General features: G+C 45.3%; 2 protein-coding genes across 4 annotated transcripts in view; one reads left to right on the forward strand and one right to left on the reverse strand.

Annotated features, from left to right (window-relative positions):
• ZNF410 (zinc finger protein 410) overlaps positions 1 to 3,559 on the forward strand; it is a 41,213-nt gene extending 37,654 nt beyond the window's left edge. Inside the window, exon 11 of one of the 2 annotated variants that reach the window (XM_079769036.1) lies at positions 1,454 to 3,559. In XM_079769036.1, coding sequence (XP_079625162.1) covers positions 1,454 to 1,492 — 39 coding nt within the window. In that variant the 3' untranslated portion in view covers positions 1,493 to 3,559. The remainder of the gene's footprint in view (positions 1 to 1,453) is intronic. The other variant, XM_079769035.1, reaches the window with a different exon arrangement.
• Positions 3,560 to 3,586: 27 nt separating this feature from the next.
• FAM161B (FAM161 centrosomal protein B) lies at positions 3,587 to 16,013 on the reverse strand. 2 transcript variants are annotated; one of them, XM_079769033.1, is made up of 9 exons: positions 15,912 to 16,013; positions 12,482 to 12,801; positions 11,154 to 11,299; positions 9,298 to 9,644; positions 8,404 to 8,531; positions 5,776 to 5,940; positions 5,450 to 5,549; positions 4,520 to 4,662; positions 3,587 to 3,728 (listed from the first exon to the last, which is right to left on the reverse strand). In XM_079769033.1, the coding sequence occupies exons 1-9, from the start codon at positions 15,960 to 15,962 to the stop codon at positions 3,590 to 3,592; spliced, it is 1,539 nt and encodes a 512-aa protein (XP_079625159.1). In that variant the 5' UTR covers positions 15,963 to 16,013; the 3' UTR covers positions 3,587 to 3,589. The 2 variants fall into 2 exon arrangements, with proteins under 2 accessions (XP_079625159.1, XP_079625158.1); XM_079769032.1 differs by having other exon boundaries at positions 11,154 to 11,704.
• Positions 16,014 to 16,057: the final 44 nt, after the last annotated feature.

Genomic DNA, 16,057 nt, shown 5'->3' on the forward strand with positions numbered 1-16,057 from the left:
ACCATGCATTATATATTACACCTGTAAGAATCTACTGATGCACCAATTGGACTCCTAGAAATATGCTCTAAAAATAAAAATAACTTATCAAGAATATCAGAATAACCAAATCAAGTATCTACAAATTTCATGGAAAATATATCAAAACTACTCCTCATTCAGATGGTGCAGATTGGACAATTTCTGTCTTCCCTCAATATTGCCAGGTCTCCCAAGAATCAGAGGACTCATTGTGCAGGCCCACTGGGACCCCAGGGCTTTTGGACCTGCCAAATACAGGTCATCCTAACTGGGGTCCCATGTCACAGAGTTCACATTCTATTCATTCATTCGTTTATAGAAACATTGATTTGTTGTTCTACTTGTCCTTTGATTGCTTCTTGTATGTACCCTGACTGGGGATCAAACTTGCAACCTTGGTGTACCTGGATGATGCTCTAACCAACTGAGCTACCTGGCCAGGGCGAGTTCACATTCTTGAACTCAAGAACCAGTATAAGTGATTGCCAGCTAGTTTGACTATATCTTATCATGTTTTCCAGATAAAACAAATTACAAATTCTATACCATTTCTCATAAAATGCCATTGCTAAGTTTTTGAGTTCAAACATCTGAATCTTGGCCTAGATTAGAAGCATACCATTCTTACATCCCTACCACACAGCATCAAATGAAATCTGTGCTTTAATTTGTTTAAATGTCTTTAAATTCTGTACTGTTACATTCTCTATAAACTACCTTCATCCACATTGAGGTCAACAAGTAAATACATCTCCAGGTCAATAATTTATCTGATTAGATTTTAATAAGCCAAATTTGTATGCTGAATTTCACAGTATTCCTATCTCATTTTCTTTCCATAATAAAATGGAACCCAGTTCCATCAATTATTGTACAAAACCGCCTTTCAACAAAGTGTAGAGCAGAATGTCCATGTTAGCTGCCACCCTGCTGGAGTCTCAGGCTTGTCTCACTTCATCACAGGAAAGGTATTCCTTAAGCCCAGGGAATCCCTGGAGTTCTTCTGAGTTGGGTCTAGCTCTCATATAGAACTCTTTGGGAATAGCCTTCCATTCCTTTTATTTCTACTTGAACTTGCAGCCTGTACTTGAGCTAACACTGACATAAGATTTTTGGTCTCACCATTTCTAATTTCCCTGTAAGTCATAGATTCCTCCTTCACTGACTAGTAAGTACACGAATATGCGAACAATAGTTTGACTTATAGACTCAGGACATTTTATTGCCGTAGGGAAAATGACAGCATCATGAAGTGTCCACAGTGCTGTCTCAAGGCCAGTATCTGCATGGCTCTTGCTTTGGAATTAGATATCCTTGACTCCGCCCCTGCAGTGCATTCCCCACTCCCACTCATAAACCTTTTACTTAGTATGAATTACTTTTCTTTTATTCATCGGTACCCTATTCCAGATTTTGTTGTACTCTTTTACAGTTACTCAACCAAGGAGATTTAACTGAAAGACGGACATGAGCATGGGTACTGAATGCTGAAGAGCAGCTCTATCTGATCCCAGCGAGCATATAGTGGGAATAACTTGCTTATGGCTCACAGTCTGCCAGAATCAAAATGAATCTGTGAATGACAAGACCCCGCTTTTTCCTCTGTGCATCTTCCCTGGCAAAGAAGATGAATGCAAGAGAGCTTCTCTTCAGACTCTCATCTGACCCAGAAAAGGAAGAAAGCAGGGAATGTGGGCTAGGTAACTGTACCTACCTCTCTTCCCACTGGAAAATTTTGGGATGGACTTCTCCCAAAAAATGAATTTGATTATGTATTGGCTGACGTATCTCAGTATAACTATTGAGAGGAGATTTTCCTATGAAGAGCTACCATCCCAGCCTCTGCTGTCTTATCACGTGGATGAACTAAGTCCTGCCACCAACCATAAAACTTCACCAAGAAGTTGAGCTTTCAAGATGCCTTGTTGCTTTGGAGAAGGGAGTGATGTCCGTTCTGTTGTGATATTCTCCCTTTAGCAACCTGAGTAAGACACTCTCCGCCAGTGGGCTGCAAAAAAATAAATTACTTGAATCCCTACTTGGCCCAGGCTGAGGTACTATCTTGTCCTATACACCTCTACTTAGTCACTTTGCTTCTTTGTTTATGGAACATACAGTAGCATGTTTAAAGGGCTTTTTTTTTTTTTAAGTTAAATCACATGATTCAGAGCTTCAGTTGTTTTCCCTTTAAATAAACAAAATAGCCCCGTCAGTTCTTTGGCTTGTTTCAGACAGAATTTATTCTCTTAGAAGATTAAGAAAGTAGTTCAGTCTTCACCTTTAAGATAAGGTATTGATTTAACCTTAGGATTCCATGCAGGTAAGACCGGGCTAAGGAGTCTTGGGGAACATGATATGAACATCTTTATCTCTAACTAGCAAACCCAGATGATAGCTATTGCCGGAGTATCACTCTGTCCTCACCAGAAAGAACCATGTCTGAGTCTGGAAAATTAGCAATGAATTTTCCCAGAAACTTAAAAAAAAAAAAAAAAAAAAAAAAAACGCATGAGAAAGGTGCTTCTGTTAGAGTAGGCACTCTTGCTATTATCCTGTCTCTACAGCTACTGAGAAAACATCTAATTATAATTAGTGAGAAGTATTCCAAAGATCACTTACTAGCAGAAAATCATGGCTGTCAAATTTATTTAAAATGAACCTCATGCTGACACATACATGCTCACAGATAACATTCTAAATATATAACAGGAAAGAACTGCTTTTTAAAATAAAGTAATTACAGTTCTCAATTTGTTAATGACATGTATAATCGTGCTATGTTAGATTGAGTTCATGTCAATTACTTGTATTCTTAAAATACCAGTTTTTACTTCCTGTAGCCTCACTCTTATACTAGAGCAGTGGTTTTCAAGTGGGAACATTTTGCTCCCAACTCTCCTAGGGACATTTGGCAATATCTAGAGACATATTTGGTTGTCCCAACTGGAGGGTATTACTGGCATCTAGTGAATAGAGGCCAGCATGCTGCTAAACATCCCACATTGCACAGGACAGCTCCCTGTCCTTGTACCCAACAAAGATTCATCTGACCCAAAATGTCCATCGTGGTGAGGCTGAGAAACCCTGTACTAGAAGTTGCAAACTTGTCATCCCCCAGGTGTTTTATTTTGCCTGTACAGTATTTCCAAGTAATTTTTAAATTAGTTGCCAACATGCAGATTTCTGGCTTCTGTTGAAAATGCAGTTGATCTGGCAATTCTGGGCCTGTATTCCAGCAGAGACTCCAGTCTCTACTGTCCCCCTACTCCCTTACAGCCAGCCCATTCAACCCATTTCTGACTAGCCTCTGTAGGCATTTGGGCTTGTGCCCTTTTTTCTGTCCCTAATATTTAAGTGTGAGGCACAAAGTAAGAACCCTTAGCTCAGCTATGGTCCCTCCACCCTGAGCTTCACTTTGATTTATTTGAACCATTCCTTGATATCTGCTACTTTTCTTTTCCCCATTCTCCAAGAATAGCCATGACTCAAAACCCAAGTTTTCCCTTGCCTTGATTTGACCCCACTTTAGTTGCTAATATTATTGAGAAGCAGTAATTAAGTGTACTGGTTAGGCCGGTGGTTCGAGATTATCTAGCGATTCGTAAGACAGCTCCTCCTGCTCCTTCTTGGGGCTTGTAGGCTGCTCTAGAGGTTCTTCTAAATCCTGCTGTGGGTTTCTGATGCCGAGTTTTGTAGTTTCATGGGTGCTGCAGAATAAATAAAAATATGAAAAAATGTTTAATTAAAGCATGTAAAGCTTAAGGATGGTCTCAACATTTTTATTATATGGGATGCAAAAGGAAATTTCTAGGTGGGAAATGGGGAAAGGAATTAGGACTTAAACAACAAAATTGAAAATATTAGAGATGCTTTACTCCCTTTGATGTATACGATCTCAATGGAGGAGGTGGTGCTGAGTTATTTTTAAAGAGCGCTAGAAAAACAGTTTTATGGGAAATAAAAATATACATGATTTTTCAAACATGGAGTGGAAATACTTTTGACTGGTGGCATTGGAACTGGAATAGAAAAATGATGTTTCAAATTTTAGGAATCTAGACTTAATATACAATGGTTATATATATATATATTTAAACATATTTTGATTTTTTACAGAGAGGAAGGGAGGGGGATAGAGATTTAGAAACATCAATGAAAGAGAAACATCGATCAGCCACCTCCTGCACACCCCCCACTGGGGATGTGCCTGCAACCAAGGTATATGCCCTTGACCGGAATCAAACCCTGGACCCTTCAGTCTGCAGGCCGACACTCTATCCACTGAGCCAAACTGGTTAGGGCTACAATGGTTATATTTTATTCACAACTGCACTTTTCTCCAAATTCAAATGTGTTATCTGGAGATGTCTGGATAGTATTCTGTAAGTACAGGATAGTGATCTCAAAATATGAGTGGCTGTCCTAAAGACTCCTCCCAGGGGCATTACTAGGGATGGCACCTGGAGGACTGCAGGGGGTCAGCAGCATCTGGGATTACCTGGGACAGTCCTGCATTTCTAACTGGGCCTTCCACTGTGCAGCCCTGGTGCCCTGAACCTTGTTCCTCACAAAGTCTTCATCCAGCCCGGCCTGCTTCAGGGTGTCTTGATACCTTTGTTCTGCTTCTTTCCTGGCAAGGTCCTGTGGAATGGAAACTAATCTGTAACTGTCTTGTGAATTTCTTGTTAATTCTAAATTACTAGCTTAACCCATATCCTTAAAATACTGCTCACCACCACCCCTCTCCCATTAGTGGGGACAAGATTTGCATAGAAATTACTTCGAGCTTTGTTTTCAAGCCTTAAAGTGCATAGGAGCTATCTGAAGATTTTGTAAAGAATAGACTCTTATTTGGTAGGTCTCAGATGGGGCCTGCAATTCTGTATTTCTAACAGTCCCAGGAGATGCCAGCCATTGATTAGGGAGCCACACCTTTGAGAAGCAAGGACTTAGATTTTTGAAAGACCAAGTGAGGTCCAGATGAAAATGATGGACTAAAAACCCTTCGAGACCTAGCAATGTACCACAGATCTAGAGGCTGGTGATGGTCCACCACTATGAACAGTGGCTCTGGACAGCAGAAAAGACTGGATTTTCAGTCACATTAATAAGTTAAAGATGTGCTTGCTAACAGCCAAACTCACTGTGTGTATGGGACCTAACTCCCACTCTGATTCATACTGAAAGCTAGACTACAGTGAAAACTCTAGGAATTGAAATTTCCCATTTTAGATAGCTTTAGAGTCCAGTCTTTGATTAATTTAGCCCAAGTAACATTTACTATTAAACTACTATTACTACTTTGGTAGTAATAAAATGGGCCCAATTTAGAATCTGAGCTTCAGGGAAATGTTTAGATATTAAACTTTCATGTCTAAGAACTCTTTCATCCTAGACAGAGAGAAGATGACTGATTGTTTAGTTTTACCTTGGTAACTTGTTCGAAGAGATATGGCCTCGTTTGTATTCTCTTTTTCATTTCCTCCAATTCTTTCTTATACTCTTTTGCTCTTTTACGGTCATTGTTCCTGGAATTAGTAAGATTTTTAAAATGCGCCTTACTCCAATCCAGAATACCCTTCATTCCAGTTCAACAGAGTAAGTCTCACGGACATTGTAAACTCCTAACTGTGCCTGGCAAAACTCATGACTGCCATTAGAGGACCCTACCCTAATAACTCCATTTGCCATTTTCAAGGCCAATGATCTGCTGGATCCCAAGACACTGCCCTTTGACACATGGAAGACACTGACCGGTTTTCTTTCAGCTTTGCTTTGAATACCTCCTCCAGGCTTTTATGGGGATCCATGGCTTTTGCACGCAAGGTCACGGATTTGGACATTGCTTGACACTTCTTTTTATGCATCTCCAACCACTGAGTACTCTCATGTGCTTTGTTCTTTTTTTCAAGTGAACTTCTAAAGGGAGGAGGGGAAAAAAAAGAATACAGATGACCAACTTGGATATATTTAAAAGCAATCTTAGTAACCTCTCTGGAAAGTTGGTGTTGTCTATGAGTGGGGATGGGTGGGTAATTTACCGCCCTGGCATTTCAGAAAGATTAAGATTCTGGCATCAAATGCAGGGCATATGATGCCTTCCCAGCACTCCGGATACAGTGATATTCTACCCAAGAGAGTATCACTCATTGAACTGAAAAGAACGTGAATAAAATATCCTTACTTAAGTAGCCAAACATTCAGGCTTGTCTATCCTGAAACAAAATACTAATAGCTACCAGTAGCTGAGTTATGTACCCTGAACCAGTGCAAACAGTCCACAGGGGCATTATGCCCACTATCTTGTGTCATCCTCATACCTGCCCTGTGAACTAAGAACTAGGAGCATTCATTGTATAGGCAAAGAGATGTAGCCTCAGACAGGGTAAGCCACTTGCCCAAACCTACCCAGCGTACCAGTGGAAAAGCCAAGGTTAGAATTAGGATATCTGACTATTTTTATTTATTTATTCTTTAATTTCTTTATTGATCAAGGTGTCACATATCTGTCCTCATCCCCCCATTCCCATCCCACACCCCTCCCCACGGATGCCCCCACCCCCCTGTTGTCCTTAACCATTGGTTAGGCTCGTATGCACGCACACAAGTCCTTTGGTTGATCTCTCCCCCCGACCCCCACCCTCCCCTACCCTCCCTCTGAGGCCCGACAGTCCGATCGATGCCTCCTTGTTTCTGGGTCTGTTCTTGTTCATCAGTCTATGTTGTTCATCATTTCCCCTAGATGAGTGAGATCATGTGTTACTAGAAATATACTTATAAGAACCGAATGTGAGACGAGCAATAATAGTTATGCTGACAGGCAAATGAATCAGTCTGTAGTGAGTTTCTTTCTGGACCAACAGTTCTTTTGAGACCCAATTTCAATGTCCACCAGTTCCTTATGTGTACATGTCGGCACTGACATTACAGTTCTGGATGGTGGACAAATGGTGGTAATGCAGGTCTGACTCCCTCTGGTTTAGTCTCACCTGGACCCAGGGGCGCGGCCTCACCCGGACCTGGGACCCAGCATCACCCGGGCCCCAGGGCGTGTGGCCTCACCCGGACCCGGGATCCAGCCTCACCCGGACCCAGGGGCGCGCGGCCAGGATATCTGACTTTTAAGTCTCTGCCCTTGGTGTATGCACTGTGCTATAAACAGTGGGCTGGAAGGTGCCTGAGTTTATGGTCCTTTGGGAATACAGATAACTAGAAATGGACTTCTTTTAATGCACAATTTGGGATCAACTTTTAGTACTTCGTTTGTGTAAATATTCTACAAGGAATGGAGAGTTCTACCAAAAGAAAAAAGTCAAGACTCTTGCATTTGGCCCACACTCAAGTGGACCGATTAGGAAGGGGGACATTAAAGTTTTATCTGCTAGTATGTCAAACTCCCTACTGCTAGGAAGCAGCGGTGGACATCCTCTGCAGGTGGGCCAACCTCTGGTTCATAATATCTAATTGGGACCTCAGGATATTGCTACATTCAGCCTTGATTTAGTAGCTCTACGAAATTTGAGGAAAAGGGAAATATCCATTGGATTCTAAATACATTTCTACGATCTGTGTGGGTCTTAAAGGGCCAAGTCGGTTCTTTTACTCCTCTGTGAGCTCCACAGGAAAGCACCAATATGCTGGTCCTCTGCTCACTTGTCTCAGAGGCCTGGTGGAGGAACTCTTGCTGGCTCGATGAGAACAATACCATGACAGATAAGGTCAGTTAAAGAGTTAAAAATAAGGAGGTGCCGGATTCCCATCTGACTTCTGATAGTTCCCCCAGATGAATCTCAGAGAATTTCAATATGTGCAATGGGTGCTCATCTCTGGGGCAGGCTCAGCCACCTGTCATCATGCTTCTCGGAGTTCCTGCTCCTAATGGGTTCCTTCCTTTTTCATCTCTAGGTCTTTACCAATGTTGTTCTTTGTCTGGAAACTTCTTTCTTTCCAGCCTTTGGCTTATTCCTCTTCCTTCAGGTTTCACCTCAGACCATCTATTACAAGAGTCCCCTCCCCAGGCTTCCCAGTGCCCCACAGTCCCCTGTATTCCCTCATCATTGCACTCACTGACAAAATAAGGTAGCTGCTTCGTTGCCTTTCTGTATTTCAGATTAGGTATTAAACTATAGGTTCCATAGGTATCTCCAGCCTTAACATTCTACCTGGCACAGTGTAAGGCCCCGTGGGTATTTGCTGAATGATAGCTAGGTGTGTTCCCGCCCTAAGTGTGGAGGACCACATGTATTCCTGTCCTGACCAGAGAATTCCCTTCCACGCCTTTAGGCTTCCTGATAACAGGAGAGGAGGCCCAGCAGTGGGGTGGTTTCCATCATGTGGGCCACGATCCGGGCATTGTGAGTCTTTTGCAGCCTGACCACTCACCTGACTGCAGATTCCCTCTTCCTGGTGGCATCTGTGATGTGCACAGGTAGGGTGTTGGCAGAGAGGGAAGCAAGGCCACTCAGAGAACGACTCCTGGGCCGGGAAGCAGCCGGTGGCTGTGGAGAGTCCTAGAGGAAACAAAGGCTGGTATTGGTGGGACCGCATGTGTGATTAGGTTCCATCTTAGCTGGAATCCATTTCAGTTAAGATAGAAACTAATCAGACTAAGAATCTTTTTTCCGGGTATTAAAGCCAAGGGTAATGAGATTTCAAGTTTAGTAATTGGGACAGACTTGGATGTCAATCCTGGAGGTTGTTTTCATTGTTAATCCTCACCCGAGGATATTTTTCCATTGATTTTTAGACAGAGTGGAAGGGAGGTGGAAAGACAGAGAGAAACATCGATGTGAGAGAAACACATCAATTGATTGCCTCCCACACGTGCCCCAACCAGGGCCCAGGGCCGGGGATCGAGCCTGCAACCAAGGTACATGCCCTTGACCAGAATAGAATCTGGAACCCTTCAGTTCAGGGGCCAACGTTCTATCCATTGAGCCAGACTGGCTAGGGCAATCCTGAAGTTTTTAATCAAATGAGTAGAGTTCTTTGGAATTGGTATAGAGACACAACAATTGATCCCAACTTTCTGCCTCCCAGACCTGCTTGAACTTATTTCTTCAATTTCTCGAGAGAGAGGGAAGGAAAAGAAGTATTCTTATGGTCTTAAGTTTATAGGAATTGTGTATCTTTGATCTGCTTATAGCTGAACTGGTGTTTTAAAAAAGAAATTAAGATAGAAAAATGCCATGAAAAGTGCCTTCCATTGAGACGTGGCCCTCTTTGGATTTTGGGCCTCCAGGCCCTTGACCCTCCCACAACTGCCTGGGCTCTCACCTTCCTCCCTCCAGTGGCGGCAGCATCACAGGGCCGCTGGGTGTGACACAGGCTGGCGGTTCTCAGCAAGAAGGGCTTGTTGCGAGTCCCCTCCCGGGTGTCCCTTCTCTTTGCAGCTCTTCTCTGGAAGGCCTTGTAAAGGCCCTCATAGTCAGGGACAGCAGGATTCACCCGAGGCTGGAATCCAAAGTCAGTCTGCAGAAACCCAAGCTTTTCCTGCCAGGTTCGGGTGGCTGTGCGGAGCTGTGGGTCAGCCCTGCAACTGGAGGAGATGATGGGGGAGGAGGCCATCTTGAGCATGTCCATGGCTCTCATTTGGATGCGAATTTTCCTGAAGAGCTCAGCTTCTGTGAAGAAAAGTCAGGGTGGTGATGGGTGAGAAGGGACTGAGACTCATACCAAAAGGTTTGGAGAACTTTTCCTCTTTTAAACACTAGCAGTAATGTGCTGGAACCAAATGTTAACTTTTCAGGAATTTTGTGATCCAGCTGACATGTGGGGAAGCCTGAAATTGGCCATGATGGGCATATTTACATGACAGAAAATGGCAAACACTACAAATCGGGGTTTTTTTCCTGGAGAGCTCATTAGTAAATGTTGAGGAGAACACTGCCAGGTACCAATCAGGTTGCAGAATCAGCTCCATTCACATTTACTGAGTGCTTTCTCTGGTTCCTGAAGGATGACCAGGAGGAATGGGCCAGTCACCTGCTCCTCTCCCAGGTCTCCCCTGTCTCAGAGAAAGGCCCCACCACCCACACAACTGCCCAAGCCCATTATCCAAGTCATTCTTGACACGCCCTCCTTCATCTGATCAGTCACATGTTCCACCGTCTCCTCCACTTTAACCTGTCTCCAGTCCAGTCTCTTTTTGTTGCCCCTGCTACTAATTTCATAATTTTTCAACTAAATTGTTGAAATAGCCTCGTTATATCAGCATCCCTGAGTCTTGCACCTCCCCCTTTAATTATCTCAATAGCAATCAGAGTGATCTTTCCGAACTTCATATCTGATCATGAGCCACTCTACTTAAAACCCTCCAGTGGCTCCCCAGTGCCCTTGGGTGAAGTCCAAACTCCTTCCCTCGGCCCACAAGGCCCCAGGTCTGACCTGTGCCTGCCTCTCTCCTCCCCTCTCCCTCTTCTCTCCACCCTCTACCTTTTCACCCCTGAATGTGCTCAGCTTTCTTACCTCCATGCTATAGCTCTGTTGGTACTCTTCCTCCCTCTTCATCAAATTAACACAGCTCCCCATTCCGGGTCAGCCTCAGTGCTCACTTTCTCTGGGGACCCTAACTGTTCCCACCCCTCACCACACCCTAAGTTAGGTCCTCTGTTATAAACTCCATAGGACCCTATAATCCTTGCAAATGACTCATCACAGTTGTGGTTATTTGTTTATCTGTCTCCCTCCCATGTCCACAAACTCCATGACTATTTATTCACCCTAGAACAATGCGTGGGACATGGCACATGTTACTGAATGAGCAAAGAAAGCCTGAGTCTCTTATTTGAGCTGCACTTCTTGAAATGAGTACCTCACCAGGATGGGGGAGGTTTCCTCAGAGGCAGTGGCACCGGTCTAAGTCAGTCTATAGATGTCTCGTTGGTTCTCTGTTCTCCTATCTGTGCGGCCACAGAGGCCTTCACATCCACTCACTGAGGGCAAGGCTGGTGGGGAGTGCTGCAGGACATCTCCTACAGGGTTCCCCCTTGTGTAAATACACCCAACCTGCTCCATGGCCTGCACTGAGGGGCCCCTAGCAGGCCACCTGAAAGCCAGGCTAACCCCCGAGCCTGACTAAATCCCCACCGCACCCCCGGCAGGAGGCAGCAAGGTGGCAAGGTTGTCTTTACCCTGGAGTTTGTCCCCGAGAGCTGGCTCCAGAATGGACCTGGGGATCCTTCTAGTGGCAGTCTGCTTGGAGGCCTTGGCCTGAGCACTGGCGGCCAGTTCCCTCTGTTGGGCGGCTTCCTTCCGTTGCTCCTCCTTCTCCAGGAAGCTGAAGGGTTTGAAAGACGAGAGGAGCAGTTCTTTCCTCTTCTGGATCCCTGCCTGCCTTCGGGCCTCACTGCGCGCCATGATTTCATGGTAGAGGGGCAGGTAGACATGTGCAGGCACGGGTTGTGCTCGGAACTGCCGGTGGCACTCGGCCTCCTCCTGGCCCTGCCTCTGGGCCTGCTGCCTCTCGAGCTCGAAGGAGGCAGGTGAGGCCAGCCACTGGGCCTTTTTCTGGGCCTCACGCACCGTCATACGGAACGGCTGAGGAACAGTGATGGAGGATGCCCAGGAGCTGAGACTTCGGTGCTGGGAAGGAGGCCTGGAGCCTGTGGGCGGCTGGGACTGAACCTTGGGAATGTCGGAGGGTAGGTTGCTCAGGGAGCTGCAGCGCCTTGTGTAGCCACACCTGGGGGAAGAAAGCAGCTGCCTTGTGCTTGGAGGACAGGGCGGCCAGGAGGCCCGGCTCCTCCCAGATCCTCCTCCCCACTGCGCTCCCTAGACCTCTCTGCTGGCAGGTTGCATCTAGCTTCTCAGCCTAACATCGCAGCCCCACAGGCCTCTAAGCCTTTGCCTTTCTCAACCAGGCCTCCTTCCTTCCCACAGGCCAGCTATCAGCCTTAGTAAGAAGTCTCTTCTCCAAACTGATCCAAAAATTGCCACTTTGCATTCTAATATTTTCATAGGGGGATAGCGCAGTGGTGAGAGCAGGGCTTTAGAGTCAGACAGAGCCATAGTCAAATCTTGCTTCAAACAATTGCCAGCTGTGTGACCTTCAGCAAGGTTCTCTTGGAACCTCAATTCCTCATCTGTAAAATGGCAAAATAATACCTATTTACAGGGTGATCAAGAGGAGAAAAAATAAATATTAAATGAGGTAGAGTATACATACACATAACAGGGCTTGGCCAAGGTAAAGGAACCTTGCTGCCATTCTCAGGGAGGTAGTGTGTTTGGGAAAGGCATCAGTTTAACCAATTCCTGTGCTTCAGGTGACTACGGGTTACCCAGAGTGATTTAGGACTGCTGGGTAGGAATCAGAACACATGTTTGGATCTGGAAGCTGATTCTTCCGGAGCCTGAGTAAGTGGCAACTTGAAAAAGTGGTCTTTGCTTTACTGAGGAAGAAACACAGGACTTGGTTGGAATTGTGCAGTGAAGCAGCTGTTGAACTGCAGTGCCTCACCTTGGAGATGGTGGGTACTGGACCTGCGGCTTCCCCCTGCCTTTGTTCTGGAAGAAACTCGCCAGGTCCTCATCATCTTCAGAGAGGCTCTCATCACTGTCTGGGTCAGACTGATGAAGGGATTCTGACAGGCACCACCTGCCTTTCTGCTTCAGTGCCTGCAGGGTCTCATAAAAGCTCCCAGTTGAGTCAGGAGAAGTAGAATCTGTCTCCTCTAGGCTGAGGAACTCATCAAGTTTGCCAGCCCTAGGCAAAACCAGCCCATCCCCAGACAGCTCCTCTTCTGCCTCTGTGTCTGAGGAGGATCTGGGGGGAAATATCTAAAATGAAATAGGATAGAGCGGGGTCAAACTATAATTTCAAATTTATTCAAAACTTAACTGTTAATTTCACTTTGAATAAGCCTCTATGTATTAGGGACTGGGGAGGAACAAAGAAAATTTTTAATTAACAGGAAAGACAATGTGGAAATAAGATGTGTTCTAAAGAAATTTCACGCCCTAGCTCGTTTGGCTCAGTATATAGAGTGCGGGCCTGTGGACTGAAGGGTCCAGGTTCGATTCCAGTCAGGGGCACATTCCCCGGGTTGTGGCCTCAATCCCCAGTGGGGATTGTGCAGGAGGCAGCCAATCGGTGATTCTCTTTCATCATTGATGGTTCTAAATCTCTCTCTCCCTCTCCCTTTCTCTCTGAAATCAATAAAAATATATTTTTTTAAAAAATTTCACAAATTGGCCGAAACCGGTTTGGCTCAGTGGATAGAGCGTCGGCCTGCGGACTGAAAGGTCCCGGGTTCGATTCCGGTCAAGGGCATGTACATTGGTTGCGGGCACATCCCCGGTAGGGGGTGTGCAGGAGGCAGCTGGTCGGTGTTTCTCTCTCATCGATGTTTCTAGCTCTCTATCCCTCTCCCTTCCTCTCTGTAAAAAAAAAAAAAAAAAAAAAAAAATTTCACAAATTGGTATATGGGTGTGCTTGGTCGAAGGTGTCAATCCCAAGAAAGAATATACCTGCCAAAGACTCCTTGTTGTTAACTGGGCTCAAATTCATAACCAGAGTGTAGCAGCCACTTTTTACAATGGTCCCCCACCCACACTGCGCATCAGGGAAAACCTCAGCTGGAGCTGCCAGCCTCAAGTACTGTGTTCCTGCCATCAGAGCTGACCCTTGTATTAGAGCTCCTAGAGCTGTAATTCAACCAATGGGCTGAAGACCTACCCTATCCAACTGGAGCTGTGCAACTATATCCTCATTTGCATATTAACTGACCAATCAGAACACAAGAAGTCTATGGTTCATTTGCATGAAAACGGATCAATCAGGGACTAGAAGGCACTCTTCTCTGTATAAGGCAGCAGAGTGCCCAGATTGTGTTCCCCAGGTTTGCAAACTGAGCTGCAACCCTTGAGTTGTTTTACTGAATAAAATCTCTCCTGTACCGCACCCAAAGTTGGGGACTTCTGTTGGTGTTGAATTGTGGCAGCAACCTTTGGTTGACAAAAGACAGTAAAGAGATGCAAAGAGCTGAAATTGGATCCCTACTTCATGCAGTGTGGTGAGCATTTACAGAGAACCTACTCTGCACCAGGCATTCTGCTCCCTCCAGGAATCCTACCCATGACCTTGGCCACACTTTGGGTCCTGCCCTCTTGGGGTTTTACCAACTTTTTTCAATCTTCTTTTTTCTTGCTTTCCTCATATTCTAGCTGATTTCCACTGTGTCACTAGGAATGAATAATTAACAGGAGAGACAATGTGGTCTAGCTGAATGAGCAATGTCCTAGAATGTGGGAAACCCAACTGGGTTTAAATACTCCAGAAAATATAAATTAGGTGACTAATTTGCACTAAGAATTAAGCTGAGAACAAGACAAGGCCTTGTCTTGAACTATCAAGGCCTTCATGAAGCTAACATTCCAGTAAAGGAAGACAGAAGATATAAGATAATAATTCAGTGAAATCCATAAAACTATGGGATTATAGAGTGGCTATAGGAAGCTTTCCTTATATGATGGGCTAAAAAAACCCCATCAGATAAAGACTATATATATTTATGTAAAGATAGAGATATATTGTGGAAGGTATGTATATTTGTACTATAATCAGAGTTAGGTTTATTAACTTGCTGCAGTAAACCATGGAAAATAATAGGGACCTTGGGAGGGGGGTAGCTTTTACCCATAGTAGGAGGGTGGGAGAGGGGCTTTTTCTAAGGTTAGCTTGTCCTGAATAATTCTGATGAGAGTTAGGGGAAGCAGGGATCAACTCTGAATGGATGCTGTCGTGAAGAGGGGACAGTTTAGTAAGTGGATGATTGAGCAATTTTTATTCAAAAGGGGGCAAGAACAAGTGGGCTGGGTAAGTAACTGATAGGTAAGCATAATCATTTAGAAGGGGGTGTTAGTCATTTTACAGTATGGTGTGGTCCTATGAGAAACACTGCTTTCTGCTGATCTTGCTGCTGGCCTTCTCTGTCCATTACGGTCTGAATTGTACTTTCTCAGACCTGGGATGATTTTTACTTCTCACTGTGGAGGAGTTTGGGATTTACACCTGGCTGATGAGAAGGAGCCAGCCTCGCTCAGATCTGGGGTAAGCGGTTTCTGGGTTCAAGGAACAGCGAAGACCTTGAGGCAGGAACAAACTTGACTCTTGGAGAAGCAAGAGGGCCAGTGTGGCAGGTGTGGTGGTGCCAGGATGGGACCAGAGGGTGACTGACTGCAGCTGGACTTGCTGATGATTTTACTGGGTTTTCTAAGGTCCAGCTCTAACACTGCAAAGAACACGACATTGAGTCAAAGGTATGTATGTGCTCTAGCCCTCACTCTGCTACTGAAGAGTGTGTGGTCCTAGGAATCTTCCTTTTTAAAGGAACTTATTGAGAGATAATTCACACATCATGCAATACATACAATCCGCTTATTTAAAGTGTGCAGTGGGTTTTAGTATATTCACCGTTGGGCAGCCACCACCAGCTTTACATGTTAATCACTCCAAAAAGAAGCCCCATACCATTTAGCAGTCACTCACTGTTTTCCCCAATCTTCCCAACCCTTCCCCAGCTCACCCCTCATCCTTCCCCGCCGGCCCCAAGCAATCGCCATTCTACTTTCTGTTTATATGGATTTTGGGGCAAATTTCCTCATCTCTCCGTGCCACAGTTTTCTCTTCTACAAAATGGAGACAACAGTCTACGACAGTCCTAGGGCGGCTGAGGGGATAAAGCGAAAACTGAGGGCCATTGCGTGGTTCTGCGAAGAGCCTGACCTAGGGCTCCGGTTCAGGCAGTTCTAAACGCAACCAATTTTAATCCCACGCCCCTCGGGAACACGCCCCTACGTCTGTCTCCAAGGCAACGTCAAACACTCCTCTCAGGCATTCCTTTCCGGGGCCCAGACCTGATTTTCCCCCCTTCTGTCTTCTTCCTCACCTGAAGGCTCGGAGCGCCGCCGGAGGCTCCCGCACGCCTCCCCACCGTCATCTTCCCAGCGGGGCAGAGACAGAAGCGGCCGCGACCCCGGCGGTGACTGCGGCGGCGGCTCAGACTACGTGAGCCAAGTTCCGCCCCTTTCTAGA

The sequence above is a fragment of the Cnephaeus nilssonii genome, assembly GCF_951640355.1.
Source record: "Cnephaeus nilssonii genome assembly, chromosome: 4".
Taxonomy (NCBI): domain Eukaryota; kingdom Metazoa; phylum Chordata; class Mammalia; order Chiroptera; family Vespertilionidae; genus Cnephaeus; species Cnephaeus nilssonii.

Bases quoted from the DNA above. Each gene is read 5' to 3' on its own strand.
- FAM161B (XM_079769032.1), bottom strand. From the start codon at position 15,962: ATGACGGTGGGGAGGCGTGCGGGAGCCTCCGGCGGCGCTCCGAGCCTT. The intron at 12,802-15,911 runs GTGAGGAAGAAG...ATTTCATTTTAG, and splicing joins GCGGCGCTCCGAGCCTTCAG to ATATTTCCCCCCAGATCCTC. The intron at 4,663-5,449 runs GTAAAACTAAAC...TCCATTCCACAG, and splicing joins TCTTCGAACAAGTTACCAAG to GACCTTGCCAGGAAAGAAGC.